The sequence below is a fragment of the Frieseomelitta varia genome, unplaced genomic scaffold, assembly GCF_011392965.1.
Source record: "Frieseomelitta varia isolate USP_RPSP 00005682 unplaced genomic scaffold, Fvar_1.2 scaffold_34, whole genome shotgun sequence".
Classification (NCBI taxonomy): domain Eukaryota; kingdom Metazoa; phylum Arthropoda; class Insecta; order Hymenoptera; family Apidae; genus Frieseomelitta; species Frieseomelitta varia.
In genome coordinates, this window is record NW_025110079.1 from 695,371 (window position 1) to 718,789 (window position 23,419).

Below are 23,419 nucleotides of genomic sequence, written 5' to 3' on the forward strand. Positions count from 1 at the left end.
TTCAGGTTCCGAAGCTTGGTTCCCTATGTAAAAATCAGTCGAGTAGCCGAATAGTTGAAAGTCGTTTGAGAATCTGAAGAGAGAGGGGGAAAAGTGCAATTAAGATAGGGGTGTTTTAACACGGTGGTGATCAGAGTAGCGAGAAAAAAAAATAAAGTAAATAAACGAGTGTGTAAGAGTAAAAGCAAGAGGAAAGCGGCTGCTCCAGAGGAAGTGTAGAGAAAGAAAGAAAAAGAGAGAGAGAGAGAGAGTCACGAGGTGTAAGAAGAGGAAGAAGAAGACAAAAGGGAAGAAAGGAAAAGAGAGAAGAGGAAACGACAGGGAAACGCAAAGAAGAGAAGAGACAAAAGGCAAGAGATTATTTAATTAGAGGCGCGCGTACCCGTGGACGTGCAGATCAGTGAAAACGAAAGCGCGAATGGCCGAAAACGCGAACAGGGTGTACCCGGTTACGGTCCATCTTGCGGGTGAGATCGATCCTGAAACAGCGGCACCGGGTAGTTGGTAATGGGGGGTTTAGGCGAGAATGCCTTTTCCCTGTCGCCGTCGTCGCCGTCGTCGTCGTCATCGCCATCGCCTTCGTTCCACACGAATTCTACCTTCTCAACAGGTTCCTGTCGTGGTCGTCACACCCTCTTATCTCTGTATCATTGCTCGGGAACGAGGACTACTCCTCCTTCAACGCTGGACACTGAGCATCCCGTTTATTTGGATCGTAATAGTAATAGTAATATCACGGTCGGTTCGACGGTCGGCTACGTTTCTCATCCGAATCGTAACATCGATAGGATCAGAAGCGAGCGTGACCGGATCGGTGGTGGTGGTGATCGCCGATCGAGAAAGGTCGACGATATTCAGCTCGAAGCGGAAGCGGATCGGGAAGGAGAGAGAAAGAGGAGCCGAGGAAGGAGGAGGTGGTGGTGGGGGTGGAGGAGGTGACTCGCCGCCGAAATGCACCAGGTGTCGTATAGAGCAGGACTCAATTCGAACGCAGGTCGAAACGAGAGATTCTGGGAGAAGATCGAGTGTCAGGATCGGCGTTGCCGTGCTCACCACGGCCGGCGTGCTACCGGTGAAGCCGCTCCTGCCGCGACGCCGTACGATCCATCGATCGATTCGAGCCGATCATGCCGAGATCAACGATCCCACTTGCCCCCCTCTCGCCTTCTATTTAGATACAGAGGACCCTTGGTACCTTCCAACGTCTTTCTCATTGGGTTGGCGCTCTGTTGTCTAACGTTCTCGCCCGTGCAACCGCGACAGAATCATCATCAAACCTGTCCAGGTTGTCCGCATCAGCACCAACAACAGCAGCACCAGCAACATCAACAGCAGCATAGAGAACATCAACAGGAGCAAGATCAACAACAACATGTACACGAGACGCACTACAGGGGCGGTGGTTCCGAAAGGAAGGACACCAGCGCGCCTACTCCGGATGACTTAAGACTGGAGGCTATCAAACACCAAATACTAACTAAACTTGGCCTTAGGGCACGGCCGGACGTAAACCGAACATTGGCCACCGTACCGAGGCATCTCGCTCTGGAAACTCTCTACAGAGCCGAGGCTCAATCCTCTCGTTATCCATCGTCCGATAGATCGAGGAACGATCGTGAGAACGTGTACTCCGCAGAGTTCTTTTACGGTGCCGACGAATACTCCTACAAGAATCTCGATCAACGTGTCGACAGCTCTGCGAAAGACAACGCGCGGATCGCTTCTTCCTACCGAGGCTCCTATGAGGACCACGAAGGTCAAGAACCTGAGGAGGAGATGGATGATTTCTACGCGAGGACATCCGAGATCATCACGTTTGCCGAACCTGGTGAGAGTCTACGCGATGGTCTCGCGATTTTCATATTTCGTTCTTCGACTTGCTATTTTCTGTGACATTCATTCGTCGTTCGTCGCTCGTGACTCGTCCGCTCGTCGACTCGTGACACAAGCCCTTGAGGCGCGCACGCGCACCCTTTCCAAGCTTACCACGGGCCGACGGTTTTACAAACGATAGTTGTCTTTTCTAATTTTCTCAACTCGCTACGTTCCAGTTGCGATTTGCGATATTACGCCGCGTTATTAGTATTGATCACGCTCTTTCAACGACGCGTATCAATAAGAACCAGAACGTATCGCTGTCTAATTCACGCGTCCCGAATCTGTATCAGGCACTTTTGTTATTTCTATTAGGGAGCGATATCGATTCGACGATCATCGACGAAACTACCCTTCAAAATCATCTTCTTTAATAAATTCTTTATTTCAAAGTTTGCTTAAAACGAGATTATTCGCAAGTTTATAACAAATCTACGCTTTCAGGCGCAATCATATCTTTGAAACTTTAATCTTGTGACATATTTACGAAAGGTATTTGAACGCGCATTTGATATTTCACTAGCACCGGCTGTCGCCACACAACCATACGAATATCAGTATCATACTTACATCGTCAATTGTAAAGATTTCAACCAGCATAATCGTGGCAACCCCAAGCGAAATTTTAGAAGGCGTTCCCTGTAACACGCGTCGGCATATACGTTGAGGTTTTCTACGCGATAAGCGTTCAAATATTTTTCGTAAGCCGCTGTACTGCCGTACGGTCGACGATTCAGTTTCCGTTTCGATCGATTCGCGCGTACGTCGTGCGTAGCTCGTGGCGTTTCGCGACTTTTCGAGAACGGCCACGTTGCAAATGGGATACGTGGTTCGTTCAGTCCGCTTGGTCGATTGGCCTGTTGCCTGAATCGCGAGCGGATGAATTGCGAAAGAACAACAGGATTCCAACAGAGAAGTATAAAGAAAAGAAAGAGAGAAAGAGAGAGAGAGAGAGAGAGAGAGAGAGAGAGAGAGAGAGAGAGAGAGAGAGAGAGAGAGAGAGAGAGANGAGAGAAATAGGCAGAGAGAGAGAGAGAGAGAGAGAGAGAGAGAGAGAGAGAGAGAGAGAGAGTGGGGTTGGTTTAGGTGAAGAGGGAAAGAGGCATACGCAGAAAACGTCACGAACGACACCTTGGTTCGCATGCATGCGTGGCCACACGGCTGGAGCCACGTGGCTCGTAGATATGGGTGTCGCGCCACGACTGTCTATAGTTCGTTCTGTAGTTCAGTAACTCTAAGTTTAACAATAAGGGTAATAGAGCTAGCCGGAGCTAGAAGAAACAATGTTGGCCAGCATTTACGGTCGTGCCCCGCCATTCCTATCCAACATATTCGTCGTGGTTAAATTAACGAGTTATTTTCCATAACGGGCTTCGCCGATTGTTTCCCCGCTCCTCCCTCCCCTCCCTCATCCCGTTTCTCCCTTTTATTTTCATCCTTTAGCGCGTGCAGTGAATCGCAAATGTATCTGACACACTTGCCTGAAAACATTTTGATATTTCTATATATGGCATTACAATGATCATTGTGGTAAAATTAACGATCGATCTGAAAAATCTATGTTGACGTTGCGATCATTTACTGGAAATCTGCGTTTAGTAAAAAAAAGTAGCACGCAATACGTGAATTAGTTGTTTTAAAAATGAGTATCAAGTATTGGGGATTGTCGATAGTAAGTGACGATTGGTTATTTAAATACTCTTTCACGATCCACATTGTTAGCCGAGGCTATAAAATTATAGAGTAAAATATGTTCGTGAAATGTTTCTGTAAGTGAATATTTTCGTAGGCTACTGGAACTTTAATTTTCCGCTAGAGGATAGAAATACGATAGAAACGGAACGATAGTTTTATAATAGAAATAAAAGGAGAGAATCGCTCAATAATCAGAGCTTAATATTTTTGTAGCCATGTGCACTTTTCATAAGAAGATTTCGTGAAAAAGATATTTGGACAAGTAGATATTCGATAGAGAGAGAGTGATCGATCGGATCTTCTTAAGCTACACTACGCGATCGACTAATACAAGTAGTACTAATCGACATTCACGCTTTGGTCCCTTGATGATCTCCTCTCACGTGCAATGATGTTAGAACGCATCGTTAGGCTGCGGATGTTTATGCATTTTTAGAAAATTTAACGATAGAATTACCTGTTGAATTATACTCACGTTATATCAGAAACGTAATTAGATGTACCTTTATTTGTTTCGGTCACACTGGTTTAAATCTAATTAACTAATTGCAAGTACACGTTTGGACTCGGTAATTTTCAATATTACTATTCCATTATATTATATTGTATTCGAGAAAACATAAAATTGCACAAACACTCGCAAACTATTAATCTTACCCTCGCGTTTTTATTTCTTGACCATTTTCCTTCGGTCATTTCCGGCGCGATTCTGCATTTTTCTACCGTTTAAAAATATCGCTGGTTTAAAGTAGATACAAAGACGCAAAGATCTCGAGTACACCTTTCTGAAGCATTTTACAAATTAACAAATCCCTCTTATTTGTCGAGTTACACACCGAGACAGAAAAATTCGAGGATCGTGGCAGGATTGATTCTTCGCGGTGTGATCCGATAAGCGTAAAACGAAAGGGACTCCACGGTATTTCAAGACGGCAGCGGCCGTTCGAATTGGTTATTACAACAGGGGTGTTGGTGAATATTTCGCACGCGCGCAAATTCGTGGTCGTCGCCCCGGAGGCGCATATCGGTTGCTCGATAAGCGCGTTACAATACGACATGCAATACAACATAAAATACAATATTAATATTAATGCCGGCGTCACTATACATAGCCGGTGAACACGTCATTCTTTTTGAAGAAACTAAAGAAACTATAAAGCACCATCGCCTCTTTGATATCGATCTCTTGAGCAGCCAGGGTGGGGGGAGGGGCACGGAGAAACTTTTCTGCCACAATTTTTCCTTTTTGGCATGCGTAACACACAAAAATTCCCCGATGGTCTGAAACATGGTATCACGAGATCCACAGGCACTCACGTTTACTCACGATGTCTGTATCCTAATATCGTTTAAATAAATTTCGTTCAGAAATTAAGCTCGTTGAGAGCCAACGAATATTTCGCGTCAATGGAACTTTACTTCGTTTGTAAGCTCTTTTCAATACATTTCATTAAATTCTATTTTCTAAGAAAATTATGACTGGGGAGGAGAAGAAATTCGAAAGATTCTCTGAACTTTTCCCCAGTTTTTTCTTTTTTCGTTATCATTTCTTTCGCTCATTTTTCTTTCTCTCGCAGTTTTGTGAGATATAAAAAATCGAAGTATTTATAACTACTGTAACCTTGTTTGGCCTTTAATGAGTTGATCAAGTGATTTAAGTACAAACAACTTTGATAATGTAAACCTATTATTAGGGAAAAAATAAGATTTGTTGGAGAATGAGCGTTAGGATAGGTGTGGACGATAGTAATATTTTTTCCCTGAACGTGTCGTCGAGCAATAGGCTCGAGATCCTCAAGATCGAAGGATAGAAAATGGACTTTCTTTCTAGAATATGACAAGCTTCTCCATCAGGAGAAATTCAATCGACGTTGATAAAGCTCGGAACGTGAAACGCGGATTACCGTAAAAATTGTTTAAAATAAATCATAATTTCGCAGAAGTTCGAGAGAGAACAAAGAAACAATTTATCGAGAGAATAGATACGAAGAAAAATCTGAATATCCGTTGAGAATTTCGTGATTTACGAGTAAGAGGAAGCACTCTGCGCTAAGCAATCGGTTTCCGTTCAAACAGTCGAGAACGGAACTAAATTCTAAATTTTCATTCATTAAACAGAATGAAGATAGATCGAGGAAACGCGCGTAAAGCTTCGAGAATCGTTCTATCAAAAGAATGTCGTAGAAAAAAATCGTACAGATGTTTCACCTGTCGTAGATAAACTAGATAGAAATCAAAAATTACAATCAACACACTGAAAAAAAGAAACAAGATTGTTAAAGTGCTTCTCTTTAGCTCTGTTGCATGCTCATTTCCAATTATTCGAACGACAGTTTCAGTGTCAGGCCTACGGTCGTAATTTTCGCGGTTTATTCCCGAGTTTTCCTCGCGTTCAAGGGAGAAACCATTACTCTTGACAGGGAAAACTACAAGGTTCTAGACACAGACGGCTAGATTTCTTCTCTGCATGTTTGCCGATCCTACGCAACGCTTTGCCAACGATCATTCGCTCTGCTTAATTAGTTAGTCTGCATATTTATACTCGTGTTAGCGTAGGCAGCCGCTTAACCGAGAATTATTCGAGCGTCGTCGTCTCTTTTGAAAGTTTTCATTCCCCGGCGACACTTCTCTCTCTCTCTCTCTCTCTCTCTCTCTCTCTCTGTCTGTCTCACTTTCCATTGAATCCCCTTTCCCGCAGAGTCGCACGCTCGTCCTCGTGGAAGGTTTTCCGTGTCGGGCAACTTTCTGAATATTTGAACCTCTCTCGGCACAGAGGGAACAGAGTTCTAATTGATTTTCTGTCTCAACTGTCTTCCTTTACGTAAAGATGCGGGACATAGATTCTTTCAAACATCTTCATGGTCGATTACAAGGTCTATCTAACTATGAAAATAATTCCTATTTATGTAGGATCGTCTAGATTCGTTGGTACGATCGATTGGATTACTCAATTTTCATCGGGTGAAATGCTTTCCCTCAAGCATCGGGATCCGTCTTCCGTTTCTTCCTTATTTATTGATTATTCATTCGTACATCATTGACACGAGCGCCTCGAACGCTTTCTTTTTCCTCGTAATTTCTTATCTTTCGCTATTTCAAAGCAAAGTACATCAAAACAGGCAAATGTGTAGTTTGTCCCGCGATATCGATTAAATCAGTTTCTTCGACACGCTGGCGAACTTGACGAGACGTGGATTCCCCATGGATGTCGATGACGAACGAATTTTATTTATTTAAAGAAAAAAAATCAATTATCAAGAATTGCGAATTTAGCATAGGTACGAATGACGTTGCGTGAATGAGTGTTACCTATTTAAGGATCAACGATCAAACAGCAAGTGAATATGATATTTATTTTAAAAGTCGATTTATGCTGAATTGCATCGTAGTATCGTAGTTGCGACACCGTGACGTGTGCCGCAATAAGGAATTGTGCATCGCATGCGAATGACTTTTGCCAAGCTTTTGAAATTGATCACTGATTAGTCAAATAGAAACGAAAAAAAAAAGAAAAAGAAAGAACGTTCTGGGTGGCTTGAAACAATTACAAAAGGCAAGACACCCAAGGTAACTTTACGAGTCGTTCGATTAGCACGCGTGCGGCTGAAATTGATTTACGTGTCGGAAATTTCTCTATCCCGATATATAAAGTTCTTCTCAGCGCCTATCTTTTTTTGTTTCGCTTTTCATTATGGAGGAGAGTGTGCGTATAATATATTTATCATGTCCTCTTGCCACGTGTTTCGACGGTACGTTTAATAACAATAGTACAAGAGCGTACAAGTAGACGAAAGAACGATGAAATACAAATTATAAAAACTAGCTTTTCTTTCTTGATAATTGGTCGAGCGAAACTTTCGTTTCGTTGCTTGCAATTTTATTTTGCAATCCCGGTTTATTTGGACTAGTTGTCTAATCTTTTCACGTGTCGTTCACACTTCGAATAAGAAAAAGTTTGAAAATATTCCACGTCACAGATGATTCTCTATGCCACAGAATGTATGCTCTATAAGATAACTAATTTAATTTTTGATACGTCAGTACTAAACGTCAATTATGGGACATGCGTTGTCCAACGAAATTTCCACGCAAGTTATGCTCGTTCGTTCGTACATTAATCATTAACTATATTCGGTTATATTCGTCCGCTGAGTCGAAGTTTCCCAAATTTTGCCATTTTCCTGGAAGAAAGCGTTGCGCACCAAAGATAAGAAGGAAAACGAGGGGAGAAAGGGAGGAAAATGAAAAAAAAAAAAAAGAAAATGTACAGAAGGATTTACAGTAATAGATACAGCGGATACGCCATGCGCGCCGCTATAATACGAAAGAAATGGTCACTATGAGTGATACCCGGTCCGCTATTTGTTCAAATGTTCATCATCGCCGAGGAAGATCTCGTCGTCGTGGACGAGAGGTTTCTAGTGTAGAAGTTGGCCATTACACGCGTTCGACGTTTGTTCTCTTTTAAAAGGACTTGGCGACGACTCCGTTGAACGCAATTCTCTGTGAAAGCTCGGCCGGCCGTAGCCAGTAACTCGTGACTCGTAACTTGCAACTTGTAACTCGTAACTCGTAATTCGTTGTACGTACCAATCACGGGAAGCATAACGGAGATCTTTATCCTTTTACTCCCGATATAATACGACGTATCGAAATTCGTATCTCTCCAATGGGGTGAACGGTTTTTTTTTTGCATTTTTCACGAAGAGAAAATGGGAATTTTCCGCCCTTTAAATATTATTACATTATTACAGAGTTGAACGATCCGATGAATGAATTAAACCCGCGTGAAATTTTCTTTCACTTTGATTCTCTTGGACGGAATATTCAACAATTCTATTTCAAAAATCTCGAATTTTTTTTGGAGAATTTTCTCTTTCCAAGAGAATTATGAATTTATGAATTTTCAAGGGAATTGCTTTATGAAAGATAACACAGTGGACTGAGCGGCGCTATCGCGATACTCCGCATAGGGGGTGAAAAGCATTTTCAGTCGGCTCTTCCCCCTTTATCCGCTAAAAAATAAAATATTCGATGCCTGCGGCAATAAAGATCCAGCCTTTGAACGAGGGTTAAGCGTCTCTATTCGATCGAATGGTTACAATGCACTTTTGCCGGCACGCAGTGGAAAAATTCGGAACTTGATACGCATGACGAGAGAAAAAAAAAAAAGAGAAAAAGATCACCTTGGAACAAGACACCTCTCCTCTTCTTCTTCTTGGAATCGTTTGCCAACGACGATTCTCGACCTCTTTAATTTTTAATCTTTTCGAGCAGAGAGGGGAAGGGGGAGATTGCGTTCGAAAAAGTGCGCGCAGCAAAGTGCTGCAGGAGTTCGTTCAACCTGAGAGAAAATCCCAGGGTGAAATTCTTTGGATAGGACATGCATGGTTTAAGTGACGCGACCTTCCACGGGAATCGCGCGAAAGGACGAAGAAGAAAAAAAAGAAGAAGAAGAAGAAGAAAGAAAGAAAGAAAGAAAGAAAGAAAAGGAAGATTTCTTCCTTGTTCCCTCCTTTTTTCCTATACGGGAAGAAAACGAGAGGAGGAAAGGGTGAAAAGAAGGGAGATAGAAAGGGGATAGATGCTAACAGTGGTCGGGGGTATATTGGTATGGGATACGGGTAGAAATGTCGGAGCAGGGAGGCTGACGGGATGTTCAAAGTGGGATGGTACTGGTTCGACATGCGTTGGAGTGGGACAGGGTCGAACTCATGGACGAACGAGCCGACGGATAGGACGGCTGGCGCCTGTAGTCAGATCGATGCACGTGGCTCCAGCTGGGCGCCGCTCTTCGTACATCTCCTACTACACCCCCTTTATTCCCTCTTGACTCTCCTCATCCTACCGCACTACACTCTTCGCTCTAGGATAGAAACCAAGGGTGTGCTTCTCCGTCTTCTATCCCGTTGCTTTGGTACTGCTGGTGCTGTTTCGAAGTCGTTACTTCTCCCCTTTTACCCTTCTGCTCTGTTCTTTCTCTCTCCTCTTCTTTCTCCCGATCGTTCGTCTCGTGTTTATTATTTTTAACATTTTCCATTTTTTTCCCCTCTTTTTTTTCCTCGTCTGCCTCTTTATCCAATTTCTTTTTTTTTTTCTTCTCTAGTTTTTTTTCTAATTCATTCGATCGATTCTGTCATCACCTCTGTCTGCCTCTCTACCATTTTGACTTCGTAGGAGCGCAAAAATCGATCGAGGGCCGGCGAATTTTCGTCCTTCTTGCCCCCCGCGGCCGAGGGATCGACGTGCTTTTCTCGTTCTCCCGGTAGAATAAATTCTACAAATTTCTCGTTTCGCGAGACGACAGGATCATTTTTCACCTCGTCTGGTCCGGTGCATAATTTCGGTTGTGTTCGCCGATATAAGAAACGGGGTGGAATCCAGTGTTCCACGCGAGTCAAAGACCCAGCGGTTGTGTAACTCTGTCATTCAGGGCAAATGAATGATCCACCGTCTACGAGAGAGATGTCCAGCTGGAACAAACAGGGAATTTCCTCTTTCGAAATGCCTAGACACGAAGTTTCCTTAATCATCCCTTAACAAAAGAGCACGATTCGTCTAATTGTTCGCTAGACTTGGGATACTTTGCCTTGGGAAACGCCCCGTTTTCATCCCTCCGCCACCACCCTACCGCCACTATACCGCCACCCTTTGCCCTTCTCTCTTCTCTCTTCTCCTCTTGTCTCCTTCTCCTTCGCCTGTCCCCCCCCCTCCCCCACCCTCCCCCTCGCCGTACCTCGCAACCCCTCTCCTCTCGTCTCGCCAACCCCTTCCCGCAATCGAATGCGTTTCATATTTTCCGCAGAGTCAATCGATCAACTTTACGACTTAAAGCGACAAGGGTTTCCATTTTTGGAAATTAAATGTTACAGGGCACGGAGGCGCGTCTCGAAGCCCGGAGGCTCGTCGCGACACGCGAACACGATCGGACGACGATCGAATGAAAATCCCCCATCCTGATTCCGCCCGATCGATCGATGTTCGATGATGTTGCCGATCGAACTACTCGACACGAAGTTTCCATTCCTACGTACATACGTGTATAGGACGTATGTTCATATGCTCGATCAGATTCGAGCTTTATCGAGTGTAATCCGATCGATCGTTGAGTTCCATCGATCGAATTGCCATTAGCAGACACACCAAGTTGGTTCCAAATTGACTATTAAAAATTACGATACGCAATATATATATATATATATATAAAACGACATTTTGAAAAGTTTACATAACACATGATGTAACACAGTACGGTGCAGCATTTGCCATGATAAATGTTGAAATATCTTAGTTTTGTCGTGGTAGATTGGTAGATGTACTAAAAGGCCAGTCGTGTAAAATTCGCGAATATACGTATCGTTCTAATGCAAATTATCGAATAGCGTAGCTTATGACGTGAATTCACGACGGCTGCGATAATATCACCGCGACAACGGATTAGTTCGCCACGCGGATGGTAGTCAGGCACGCGACAAGTGTGATATAAACACATTTTCCAGGAACATAACCTTCTGCACCGTTATCGTACAAACGAGCCAGTCAATTTCCTCTACACCGGGAATCAACCGTTTGTTTGTTATATCGATTCGCCGATCCGTCGTGCCTAAAACCACGGATTTTAGTCAGGTTGTAGCCTGAATCCAAGCAACTCGAGACCGGTTCACCAACGTTTGCTAGACTTCGTTATTCACTCGCCTAGCTGATGCTGGATCATAACCGCCGCAAGCGTCTAATATTCGAATTTTCGAAAAGTAACCAGTTTCTCATAAAATTCCTATCTTAAAAAAGGCAAGATCGAACTCGAGCCTTCGGTGAATTCGTTCAAGAAGAATTGAGATCTGTTGCCTCGGCGATGAAACGGCGAACGAAGTGAAATCGTGGCTGTTTCGCACGAACTGGAATAACGGATTTCGTGCCGTTGTTAACGAGAGGATTCCGCGAGAGGGTCGATCGAGAGTGGCATGCTTGTAAAGCTGTAAGTCAGATGAATCGGTAGCCGGTTTGTCGTCACCTCTCACGAACACGTGATTCGAATCGCGAGTCGCGAGGTGCACGACAGCGCTAGGTAGCGCGAACAAACGAACGAGCGAGCGACCACGTGGCGAGCGATAGATCTGGATCAGGGTTACCAACCAGCTATATCTGACCCTCTTATTTGACCGACCGTATTACGGTCAATCGCCTCGGCCCTATATAAGATACACCACGATATACCATGAGGTTGTGGACAAGATATTATTGAGCAACGCATCGGTATCGTGTCGTTCCGTAATTAGATTCGCACCGAGGTCGACGCTGTTGGACTCTCGACCGTGGACGACAGAGAAAGGTGGTAGCGGCAAAGTCGCGGTGCATGCGACGCCGTGTCTCATAGTACTGTTCTCATCCCTCTATCTATTGTGTCGCGTCTCCTCTTGCCGCCTAACCTCGCTCTTTCTTAACCCCCGGTCACGTAACGTCCTCAAACAGTTCGTTTTTTGCATTACGCGCTGGACGTGAACGCTGCGACACTCTGATTCTGACATCAGTGCTTCAAACTTTTCTCATTTCTCGTTCGATTCTTAGTTCTATATTTTTATGGTTTTATTTTCCTTTACATTTCTATGTAAAACTGCGCCACTTGTCAGTCAAGTTTGTCCCAATTCTTCTTGTCTTCTTCCGTGAAAGGAGAAATTTCACTTGTTTAATACTCTTAATATTCGCGCGTTGAATTACGTCACACGCGTTGTTTAGAGTTTGGAGAACTGGATTGAGAACCACGTTGACGCGGAGCAGTCCGGGGACAAACTTCGAACGACATTACGATTTATATCTTTCATTCTTCTTCGTCCACTTACCGATGAAAATTCACGCAGCAAAGTCGACCGTCACTTCAAGTATCGTAGACTTAGTCTCCACTATTAAAGGAGCCGTTTCTGGAGTCGTCTCAGCAGTCTTCAGCTTTCGTCTTCTAACTTTCGTCGTTTCGTTCAGAGACTTTCCTTTCGTGCCTCTTTATATCCCCTTTATTTACTCATCGACGAATTCCACCAGATTTATTAACATTTCTTTTCCAGATTTATTAACATTTCTTTCACAACAGTTTTCTTCTCCCCTCCCCTCCTCCTCCCCGATCATTTCATCAACGCAGCTAGTATTCCTTTTCCCTGTAATCTCTCATATCTGTAGGAAATCGCTGACATTTTTGCCCTTCTTGCGTCCGTTTGCCTCGATTTAGCACTCGATTCGACGCACCCTTGCGATCAAACTACCTTTGCTTTCTTATCTCCGAAAGAGAGAGAGAAAGAGAGAATTCTAGCGAATATTCCTTTTTTGGAGAAAAAACGGTGACGTGTCGAATCAATGGCTATCGCTTCATCTGGAGGGAATTTCGTTTGTTTCGAGACGAGGGGCAAAAAACTAATTGGATGTTGCGTCGAGTTATTTGTAGCGATCTTTCCATGGAATCGCGCTTCCCTTTTTTCCATCTTCCCTGCAACGTAATCGCAACGTGATAGTAATTAATCACTTCTCAGAGAGCTTCGTGTGCTTATCTGGCAAGTGAAACAATCGTTTCATTTTTTTTTTTTTTAATTATATTCGCAAATATCCGCTTATATATAATTAATACTTGGTTTCGTCAGCACTCGATTGTGCAAAAATTGAAAATTAAAATCAACTTAGCTCTCTCTCTCTCTCTCTCTCTCTCTCTCTCTCTCTCTCTCTCTCTCTCTCTCTCTCTAATTCCTTCCTCTGCTATGAAGTTAACTCTTTCTCTTTGATTTCTATATTCCACACGCCTTCTCTCTTTTCTACGTCTCTGCTCAGTATTCATTCGTAGCTATTCTTCTCTGCGTTGCTATGTTGCGCGACATCTTAAATGGACGACTTGGCGACGAAGAGACCCCTCTTTTCTTTAGTGACGTACCCCCGCATCAAATTTACGGGCACATTCTCCCGTGATCGCGCTAACCTCGTTTACGAGCAGTCGCACAGCGGCGAAAGAAAGGGAATGAAACTTGGATAGGAAATCGCGGAATCAAAAGATATTCTGTCATCTTCTTCTCTACAGTTAAAATCCTCCCCGACGATCCTAATGATCTCTACCGCCGTAGGTTTGCTACCTGCACCCGTAAATATTTTGATTACGAAATCCTCGATATATTCAGATTGATGAACACTTAATCCGATATGTAAAATTGAAGCACCAATGTACAAAATGCATTTCAATCTCTTCGATTGCACCCTAATCTCTCACGATTGTAGAACTTTGGGATAAATTAAGTTAAATAACAGGGTAAATTGAATAAAATTCGAAGAAGAAGGATTTTTTGTGCAAAATTAAATTGAAGATATAGAGAAAGTGTGTGTGAGAGAGAAAGAGAGTCTTAAAGTTTTTAAATAATAACGAATTATAATGGCCAGAAGTTAGTATCGTGAATCTTGACCTATTGTGGAGCAAAAATTGTTTCATAAAAATTTAAGCGACTCGATTTAATTACACAGATGTAATCCTTTTTTCCTCTTCATCATCTTTGAGTTTTTTTTTTTTTTTCGTTTTCGTGTAAAGAATCGAAAGTCGTACGTCGTATTTCATCCAATTTAGAACGTGCGTGTCGCGTTCGTGCAATACCACCTAAGCGTTCTCGATTCAGCGAATGACACCCTTAAATCTTGTCTTCCCCAACGATCCACAAATCGCTTCGTGTCCACACGAACGTAACGATTCCTTTCGATTCAATGAAAATTCCCGTCGTTTGGGAGTTGCTTGGACGTTTCGTCCGGCCTTCTTCTCTAATAACGATGGATCGTTAATTAAAAGTGTCAATCATGGTTGTAACGAATGTAACAAAAACATCACGAGTATAAAGAAGAAGAAGAAAAGGAGGCGCGAGGATCAGAGAAAAGCCGGACATCAACGAAAGCACGAAACCGAAAATAACATTACATAATCTAGCAACTGGTGTTTCCTTTCAAGTTAAGGAATAGTTGAAATCACTTCAACTTTACTTGAACAGCATGTTTCAAGCATGTTTCAAGTCAGAACGGAACAACAGGTTTGTATTAATAGAGTGCCTCAGAATTGCTCGGCAAATTAAGCAACTCGATCGGTAAGAGGCAAGAGTAGAGAGAAAAAGATCTTCCGTCCCGCTTGAACAAGAATTCAGCGTTTGTTTAATTGAATTAATATTAAACATCATTAAGTATTATTGTCAAATAAAAACTATATTGTCGTACAATCAAAAATAAACAAGTTTTCGTAGACGTTCTCGAAGTCGTGTATTCGTACGTGATCGGAATAGTTTCGCTTATAGTCACGTTTCGCAAGACGAATGTGAAACGGATAAAAAGCCACGAGTCGACTCCGCGTCGATGTGCATACGGATTTTGAATTTCGGTAAGCGGTTTTGCCGCGTTGCTTGCCGGATATCGGATGACAAGGTTATCGGTTATGAGGCAAATATTAGCACAGCGTGTCACCATCCACGCGGCTGGCATTCATACGCAGGATTGACCGTCGAAAAAGATGCGAGCTATCAAAGCGAGAAAATGGGAATGTAGATTCAGTGGTGTGTCGCATTGCGGCGCAGCGGCAAAAGTACCCGATGCACCGACCTCGAAAAGTGCGACACACGATGCACTCGAAACTCGAGCGAGGCCGGACGAAAGTCGTACAACGCCCCTCTCGATTCATCGGTTCTCGCGTTTTCCACTATTTACGAATTACAAACGAATTTCGCTCGCCTCGCTGGTCGACGAAAGACGGAAGGATATTCCCTACGCGAGTATCAATCGACAATCGGCGTTCGATCGATCGACAAATATGTACATCGGTTGCTCCATAAGTTCGTACCATACATTTTATATTACAAATTTCTATCAATGTTATTATTTAAGACTTTCGGACGCAAACGTGGCCAAGAGGAAATATAGATTTCACCAGCATTGCAGCCAGCTGCCTCCGGAGTCTGAGAACGCACCACCTCTTAATTTTTATCTGTTTTATTCTTCTGTTTGTCTCGGTCGTCGAATGTAATATTATTATTTATTGCGTTTGTAGAACTTATTTAAAAGAGGCAGAGTAGGAAACTTGCAAAGGAATTTATTTGCTGAACAATAGCTCGTTTTCCAAAAAACTACTGAAAAATTTTTTTTCTCGTGTAAATCGAAAGAAAGGAAGAAGAAGCGGAAAATGAACTTGGATACCGAACAATATTGAGAATATATAGTGACAAAATATTCAGTAATTTAATAGCTATTTCATCATATTTTGCTATTGTCGATGTTAGAATATAAATATTCCGCTAAAATCTAAATTAACATTTGTTATTGATCTCCCGTGTTGCCAAGAATATCTTTTCTTCCTTTCTGATAAGAATGTACAAATTCTTAAAGGAGGATGCCAGCCTTTTCTTCTTTAGTTACTTCTTTCATCCAAAACTAGTCAATGTAATATTTTCATCGTTCTCAGTGAAAATGTAGTCATCTGAAAGTGTATACGTAATTCGTGGGAAGTTTAAAGATGCAAACTATTTGAATTACGTTATTCGAGAAGGATGACATTTCTACGTGTTGAAGCACGTGACTGAGTCCTTGACTTGTTATCACTATGATTTTCAATCGTTGCTTGTAACCGTTGCTTCCAATTCCTAATGAAGTAACGATGTCCCAAGCTCAGAGTAACTTGGGGCTCTGGTATCGACAGAGGATTGATGTCGCCGTCTCGTAGAAATAAGCAGACGATCGAGAGACAACGATTTCTCGGAACCTTGTGGAGAATCTCCCAATCCACGAGCCAAAATCTCAGTGGTCGCGGTACGTAATGGACGATATTGATCGTGCAATAAAGATTTCCGTTTCATTTGCTTCGACGAACGCGATCCGTCTAATAATGATAGAAATGGGGGTCGCTGGAACGAGAGACGCGCCTTTTTTTTTTAATAAAAAATAAAAAAATGTTTTAAAACACGATTTCACGCATTCTTTTGAATACGCGACTAGAGAAGGTTTGTTTCACTCGCTGAATATTAGAACAAATATTCCTGCGAGGCGTAACGATCAAAGCAATTGATTAACTTATTCGAAATGTCGCTAATAATTATACAAGAGAATCAGCTTTTTCTCTTCTATTAACTACCCCTCGGAAAAAGTATTTCTTTTCCTTTAAATAAACCTGCGAATGTAGAGATAATTACAAAATCCCATGTAATTTAGAAACTGTAAAAGAGGGAGAGTAGGACTGAATCAGTAGGAAACGAGAGAAATCGTCGAGAGACCAAGGCTCTATCCCTCGCGTTCACGTGTATACATGTGTGTGCGAGCGCGCGTGCATCTATATATCGGTTGGTCCATACTTAAAAGGTTAAACGAGTAGAGCCAAGAGATCGGTAGGTTGAATATCTCCGTGGTTGGCGTCACGACGCTCTAGACTCTAGACCATAGACCGTTGGGGGGTTACGTTGAGGGTGTGGACGTCGTTGGCTCTAGTAGGGGAGTCTCTGATTCTGTCTACGTTGGTATCACGTTGTGTTGTTGTTGGTGTTAGTCTGAGTGTCGATGTCGATGTTGATGCCGGTGTCGGTGTCGATGTCGGTGGTGTCGGTGTCGGTGTCAGTGTCAGTATCAGTGTCGGACGACGGTGTCGGTGTCGACGACGACGACGACAACGACAACGACAACGACAACGACAACGACGACAACGACGACGACGGTGTCAGTGTCGGTGGTGCCTACAGGCTAGCTACGCAAGGGTAGAAAAGAAAAGGAAATAACGGGACAGCGTGCGGAGAGTGGAGGAGGGTAAGGAACGAAATGAAAGGGGTGAAGTGGCGAAAGAGAGAAGAAGCTGGGGCTGCGGGGAACGGAAGGCGGAAGGCAGACGGATGGCAGACACCCCCATGCTTATCCTCGTCCCTCCAACGGCGCTCGGTCCGTGACTCACTAAACCGTTAAGGGATAAAGCCGCGGCTCTGCTTTTCACAGTGTGCGCTCACACCGACACCGATATTTACCAGATCCGTGTGCGTTAACCTGCACCCCGTGCCTCTACGCGTGCACTGCTCGATAGCTTCGATGTATCTCTTGTTACGCTTGTACACGAACAACGTTCTCTCGCCCCCTTGTATTTCATCGCGGTCTCCATGTGTGTATGCATGTATGTATCTATGTATGTATGCGAATCCCTGTGTGTCTCCGCGAACACATTGTCTAGCCGGCACACGAGCTTTGAGCCGTCCGAGTGCATTACACTTTCTCTCTCTTCATCCCTTTATCTCTCTCCCTCCCTCCCTCTCTCTCTCTCTCTCTCTCTCTCTCTCTCTCTCTCTCTCTCTCTCTCTCTGTCAACTCCACATCTCGTGTTCTTTTTCTCTACATGTGTGTATATGTATATATATATAGATATGCATATAATATGTATATTTCCACTCTGTCTGTCACGGTTCTTTCTATTAGACAGTTTTTATAATACGTGCAACGCGAGCGAGATTACAGCCGAGTGATTTGTTTAGAGGAAAAAAAAATTCATCTCGCGCGTGGTGTAATGTCGTTTCTGTAATGCCCGTCGGATTTCTGATTTCGATCGATCGTTCGGTACACTGTGCAATAAAGTTGAAAGAGTTCTATCAGGAACACTCGATGTGTCTCTTCACCCTCTCACTCTCTTTCCTTTTTGGATTATCGTTTCGAGAAAAAGGCAAAACGTGGTAAATTCACGTTGTCGGAGCTAGGAAAGATTACGCGGCTAGAGGGAGAAGCCTCCGCGAACGTATGAGTTGACGAAGGTCGGCGAGCAACCACGTTTCAAAGTTGAACAACAACGCGTACACGTTCGTTTCTCGGTTTAACTTCGCAGGACGAAAGTGTCACAAATACGCGTAAAAAGATTGGTGTGAGAAAGGAGCTAGGAAAAGTTGAAAGGTTCGTGACAAAAATTAAACTACAGACGTTCGTGCACATTTTCTTCAAACGCCTCTCGTTTATTTGACAATTTGAAATGAAAATAAAATTCTCTTCTAACGGAAACAATTGCTTCTTGTTCGTAGGACGTACGCTGAACGGACAGCCGTTGCTGGAGTTTCCAATGTCCAGTGGAGAACCAGCGCTGGAGCCGCTGAGAATCAAAAGAGCAACCCTTTGGACGAGAGTCGAGTTCAGGCACGCCCATCATTATCAACATTATCGCCAGAGTCAAACCAACCAGAAGAATATTACTCTGTGGGTATTCAGAGTACGCTGCGGCAACACGACGCACTTGCGTGGAAAGGTAATCCTAACCGGTCGATCATATTTATAATCGTTCGTAACGCCAAGATCCATTTCAAATTTAGCAGAATGGCAAGACACTGGGGACAATAGCAATAGCAAAATAAATGCACAATGGGTATCAGTAAGTGTACGCAGTAAGGCAAAAGTAGAGCAGAGTCTATCCACGACTATCACGGTCTTACATAGATTGGCTGTTACTACTTACAGGCGTAAGCGTTAGGAGGTTAACACCTTTCTTATTGCAATTCCCCGTATTCCTTCACTTCGTTGCGTCCGTAATTTTTATAATTGTAATTGTAATTGTTCACTATTAAGCCTGCTAATGTTGAAGTAAAGTCAGTGAAATTTGAGTTTTATACCTGTTTCGAGGACCGTTACGTTCATCGAAGATGCTACCTTGTTGAAACATACCTGACAACGCTTATATGATTTATTTATACGTTACTTACGTTACGGTCGTCTCGAAAAATCTTCACGTGACGTCACATCGCACGTGACACTGATAAGAGAGAGGACTTGAACACTTTCGTCCGACTTATATAAATTTAATCGCATTAAAACGCATTGCGATCTTAAGTCGTCTTAGCAATCATTCGTCCAATATTACCGGCTACGGTTGACGGGTTTCAGCCGATCGGGAAGCTTCAAGTAATGCCGGCTAGGGTGAAAAAAATCAAAGCGAAAGAGAAAAAGAAAGGAAAGAATAACAGAAAATAACACATTCGCGTTATCCCGTTTTCCTTCCCGTGAACACAGAAAACCCGGGAATAACGCGGATATACACGTGGTTTTCGCAGGAGCTAGGCCAACACTTGGAAATGGTCACGTCCCTTGGTGTAAACGTTGGACAACTCGGTTGGCTCAAGTTCGACGTCACCAAGGTTGTGAATAGTTGGTACACGACGAATCGCGATGCCGCCAGGGATAAACTGACGTTACTCGTCGACTGTACCGGATGCGGCTCGCACGTCTACGTGTCAACGTTTGACGGACACTCCCCGCACGTGATCGAGTCGTCTTTGAACGCCAAAGGTACTCTCATTTTCCAGCGTGCCTCGCTATATTCTATATCAACTACGTTGATAAAATTTGAAAAACGAAGACAATCGTTGGGTAATTGAAACGTACGTTTATGCGAGAAATGAATCTCGTAATTTCGTATTTTTTAAAACACGTTCCCAAGTGCACAGCGCGTATATAATAACAAGTATTATTTGCTTCACGATTCACGACAAATCGTAACCATGTTTCGCAGGTACTCAAGATCCAGACAGACCTTTTCTAGTCGTCCGCACGGATCCTGCGGCTGTGAAACGGGTTAGGAGACGAGCGATCGAGTGCAGCGGTGCTATAAAGGGTCAATGCTGCAAGCAAAGATTCTACGTGAACTTTTCTCAACTCGGTTGGGACGACTGGATAATTGCTCCCCAAGGGTAAGAACGACAGCGAAATCGTGTCGTAAAATCTACATCGAACGCGAACCACCACGCCTACGATCGCAGCACCAAACAACTTGTCGAATATTCCACTTTTGAAAAGTATTAAACGGTTGGCCAATCGTAAGGCAGAGGGCTCAGCTTTATAAAAAACGAAGAAACGAAAAATCACATCGATAATCTGTCTTTTTTTGTCAGTCTCGACAATTTTTCGCAATTCTGCTCGCAAAATTCTCACTCGAAAGCAAAAAACGAACGATTGATTTTGTTCCTCCGGGCCTCTAAATTTTTCATCTCGAGTTCCATTATAAATAACACGGCCTGCAATTTTATAGCTAAAATAAGCCTCGCCTCTCGTAACGAGCGCCTATGTACCTATCCTAATCCTATTTATGACGGGCAGTATAGATCTGGTATAGACCTATGTAGTCAAAAGAACAAACGAGGTGTAACGTTACTCGACGCAACGTTGTCAGGGTGGACGGTTGTTTCGTCGATCGAATTGTTATCAAGTTAGCCTCGCGTAGACACACACGGGTGGGTGCGGGGGTTGTACGCGCCGGTTGCACGGTGGCACGCGACGATGCTTTCGCAGGGAGCCGTCGATCAGTAGCTGCAAGTCACTCGTAGGGCATCCCTGTGAAATCAGAGTGTCGCTTACAAGTGCAACGGCCCTAAACCCTTAACTTACGAGCAATTATTGCAAACAGAATTGTCTTAAGCTTAACGATGCATGCTCCGCGAGAGGAACACACGCGAGTTTGAGTTACAACGCGCGACAGACGACTCAATTTCAATTCCATCTGGCCAGATGGCTCGCCTGAATCCCCCTTTCGGAAGTATATACTTTCGTATACTATGTATTTCGAAACTGTCGACAGAGTCCCACTTAACGAAAGAAACTGGTCGAACGAGCCTCACGGAGTAACACGGACGCGTTTGTTCGATGTGTGCAGGTACTACGCGAATTACTGCAGGGGAGATTGCGCGGCCGGGCACAGAACACCGGACACTTTCCTCAATTACTACACCCACGTGATCGAGGAGTATCGGAAGATGGATCGACTGGCTGGTATGCAGCCTTGCTGCGCTCCCCTCAAGTTCTCGCCAATGTCGTTGATCTACTACGGTCCTGACTCCAACATCATCAAGAGAGATCTACCGAAGATGGTAGTGGACGAATGCGGCTGTCCTTAAACGTTGCGTCCTCCGCTCCGTATTTGCTCCTTCTACGCTCCCATTGCCGCTCCCTTCACGATCCCTGTGTGTGTATGTGTGTACGCTAGCTCGAAGCCGACTCGAAGGGGGTAGCGTGTCTATTGAAAAACGGCCCTGATCGAGATTTCCAGCCGGTCACGTTTGTATACACGCTCATATACCTCGAATCTCGATTCGATACTGTCAAACTTGATGATGCTTCGCTCGACCACGAGTACGAATAAGGTTGTTAACCGCGACAGGGCCGTTCGTTGGCTCACCTATTACGGCTACCTCGACTTTCGATTCGCTCTGTACATACTCTTTGTCACGGAACATAACGAAACGATTCTTCGTCCGAGAACAAGCTGGACTTTGCGTTTCGACTTTGCTCGCCGAGCCACTCGCCGGTCTTCATACTTTTTAAACAGATTGGTACTCTCGTTGGACGGTGAATCGATCGTCGAATCGACTGTCGGCACTCGACATTCTTTGTTCGCGGGACGGGTTGTCAAGTCGTTCGGAGCAACGGGGAACGTTCGAGCAAAGAAGGAACGCGAGTTTTCAGCTGTTAACGTCAATGTTTTTTCTAGCAAGACTTCTAGCTAAATTACTTGCGCGTTTACTGATAAGAGCCGCCCGAGGGCAAATTGAAACGGACGTAAGTTGAGCGCGAGAGGACTAGAGAGAAAATTAGAGCGCGTGAGACGATGTGTGCGAGAGGGAGGAAAAAATGAAAATAATACGCGAACAAGTAGAACTGGGATAGAAAGGGTGGGTAATAAAGAGCGCGAGGAGAAACGAATAAAAAAAGAAAAGAATGATCGGCGACCACCTCGGCGAACAAGAGTTTACATTCGTTTCGTTTCCATGCCGTGTTATTTAAGATTGACTTCACGTGGTGTGCTCGTGGCGGAGAGCACCACGTTGCGAGGGGGTTGGAAAGGGAATTCGGTGAGGCGTAGGGGCACGAAACAATTTAAACGAACTTCTTACTAAGAGCTTAGTCTTTTCGTATTAGCTGCGCGATTAAGATGCAAACGAAGGAAAGGAACTAATGAAAGTAAAACAAAAATGAAAGAAAAAGAAAAACAAAAAACAAAAAAGTGATTCCATATTTACGGTTTATGTATTACATATGTATATTATATACACACACAGACACACGAGGTGATTCAGCCGAGTATAAATATTTAAATACGAGCGTAAAGTTTAAGTGTAAAGAGAGAGAGAGAGTGAGAGAGAGAGAGAGAGAGAGAGAGAGAGAGAGAGAGAACTCAATCTGATTGCCTTGTTTTTTATGCGAAACATTCGAAAGTATCGAACGAAACGACTTAAACTGAAAAGAAAAAAAAATTATTATTATTATTATTATTATATTATTATTATTAAAATGCATGCGTACACGATAGATTTATATGTATATGTATCTACATCTGCATATATATATAAATGAAATATAGATACATACACACGAGGGATTAAAAATAAAAGAAAAAAAAAAGGAAAAGAGGAAAACCAGGGATGGGAGGGTGGGGTATTTTGGTCAGGGGGTGGGTGGGACGGGGTGGGATGGTCTTAGGAGTCCAAAACAGATGTGAACAAAAGATCATGATGATTCTCATTTAATAACTAATTTAATCAACAATATTTCCGTATATAACGAACCGATAGAATGAATCGTTAAAAACGTCACACGCGTGTTATAGGGATAAATATACTTTTTTCTTAACTCAAAGTTATAAAATAACTTTATAAAGTTCCAGTCTCTTATAAAAATGCAACCTGCCAGTTTCAGAAGGGTATTAGAGGAAAAAAAAAAAAAAAAAGAGAAGAAAATTACTCGTACGTGCAAATTTTGCGCGTGCATTATTGTACGTTTGTAACGCACATTGTTCTAGGCAGTAACTATACCTAATAAAAGTACGCGTTTAACAGTTATTCGGTTCACCAAAAAAAAAAGAAAAAAA

The 23,419-nt window shown here is 43.3% G+C and overlaps 1 protein-coding gene across 2 annotated transcripts; it reads left to right on the forward strand.

Moving 5' to 3' along the window:
- The first annotated feature begins 301 nt into the window (after positions 1 to 301).
- On the forward strand, positions 302 to 22,795 carry LOC122530367 (inhibin beta chain). 2 transcript variants are annotated; one of them, XM_043657241.1, is made up of 6 exons: positions 302 to 727; positions 789 to 1,828; positions 18,594 to 18,814; positions 19,614 to 19,848; positions 20,072 to 20,249; positions 21,209 to 22,795. In XM_043657241.1, exons 2-6 carry the CDS (start codon positions 952 to 954, stop codon positions 21,447 to 21,449), a joined length of 1,752 nt encoding a protein of 583 aa, XP_043513176.1. In that variant the 5' UTR covers positions 302 to 727; positions 789 to 951; the 3' UTR covers positions 21,450 to 22,795. The 2 variants fall into 2 exon arrangements, with proteins under 2 accessions (XP_043513176.1, XP_043513175.1); XM_043657240.1 differs by having other exon boundaries at positions 302 to 1,828.
- Positions 22,796 to 23,419: the final 624 nt, after the last annotated feature.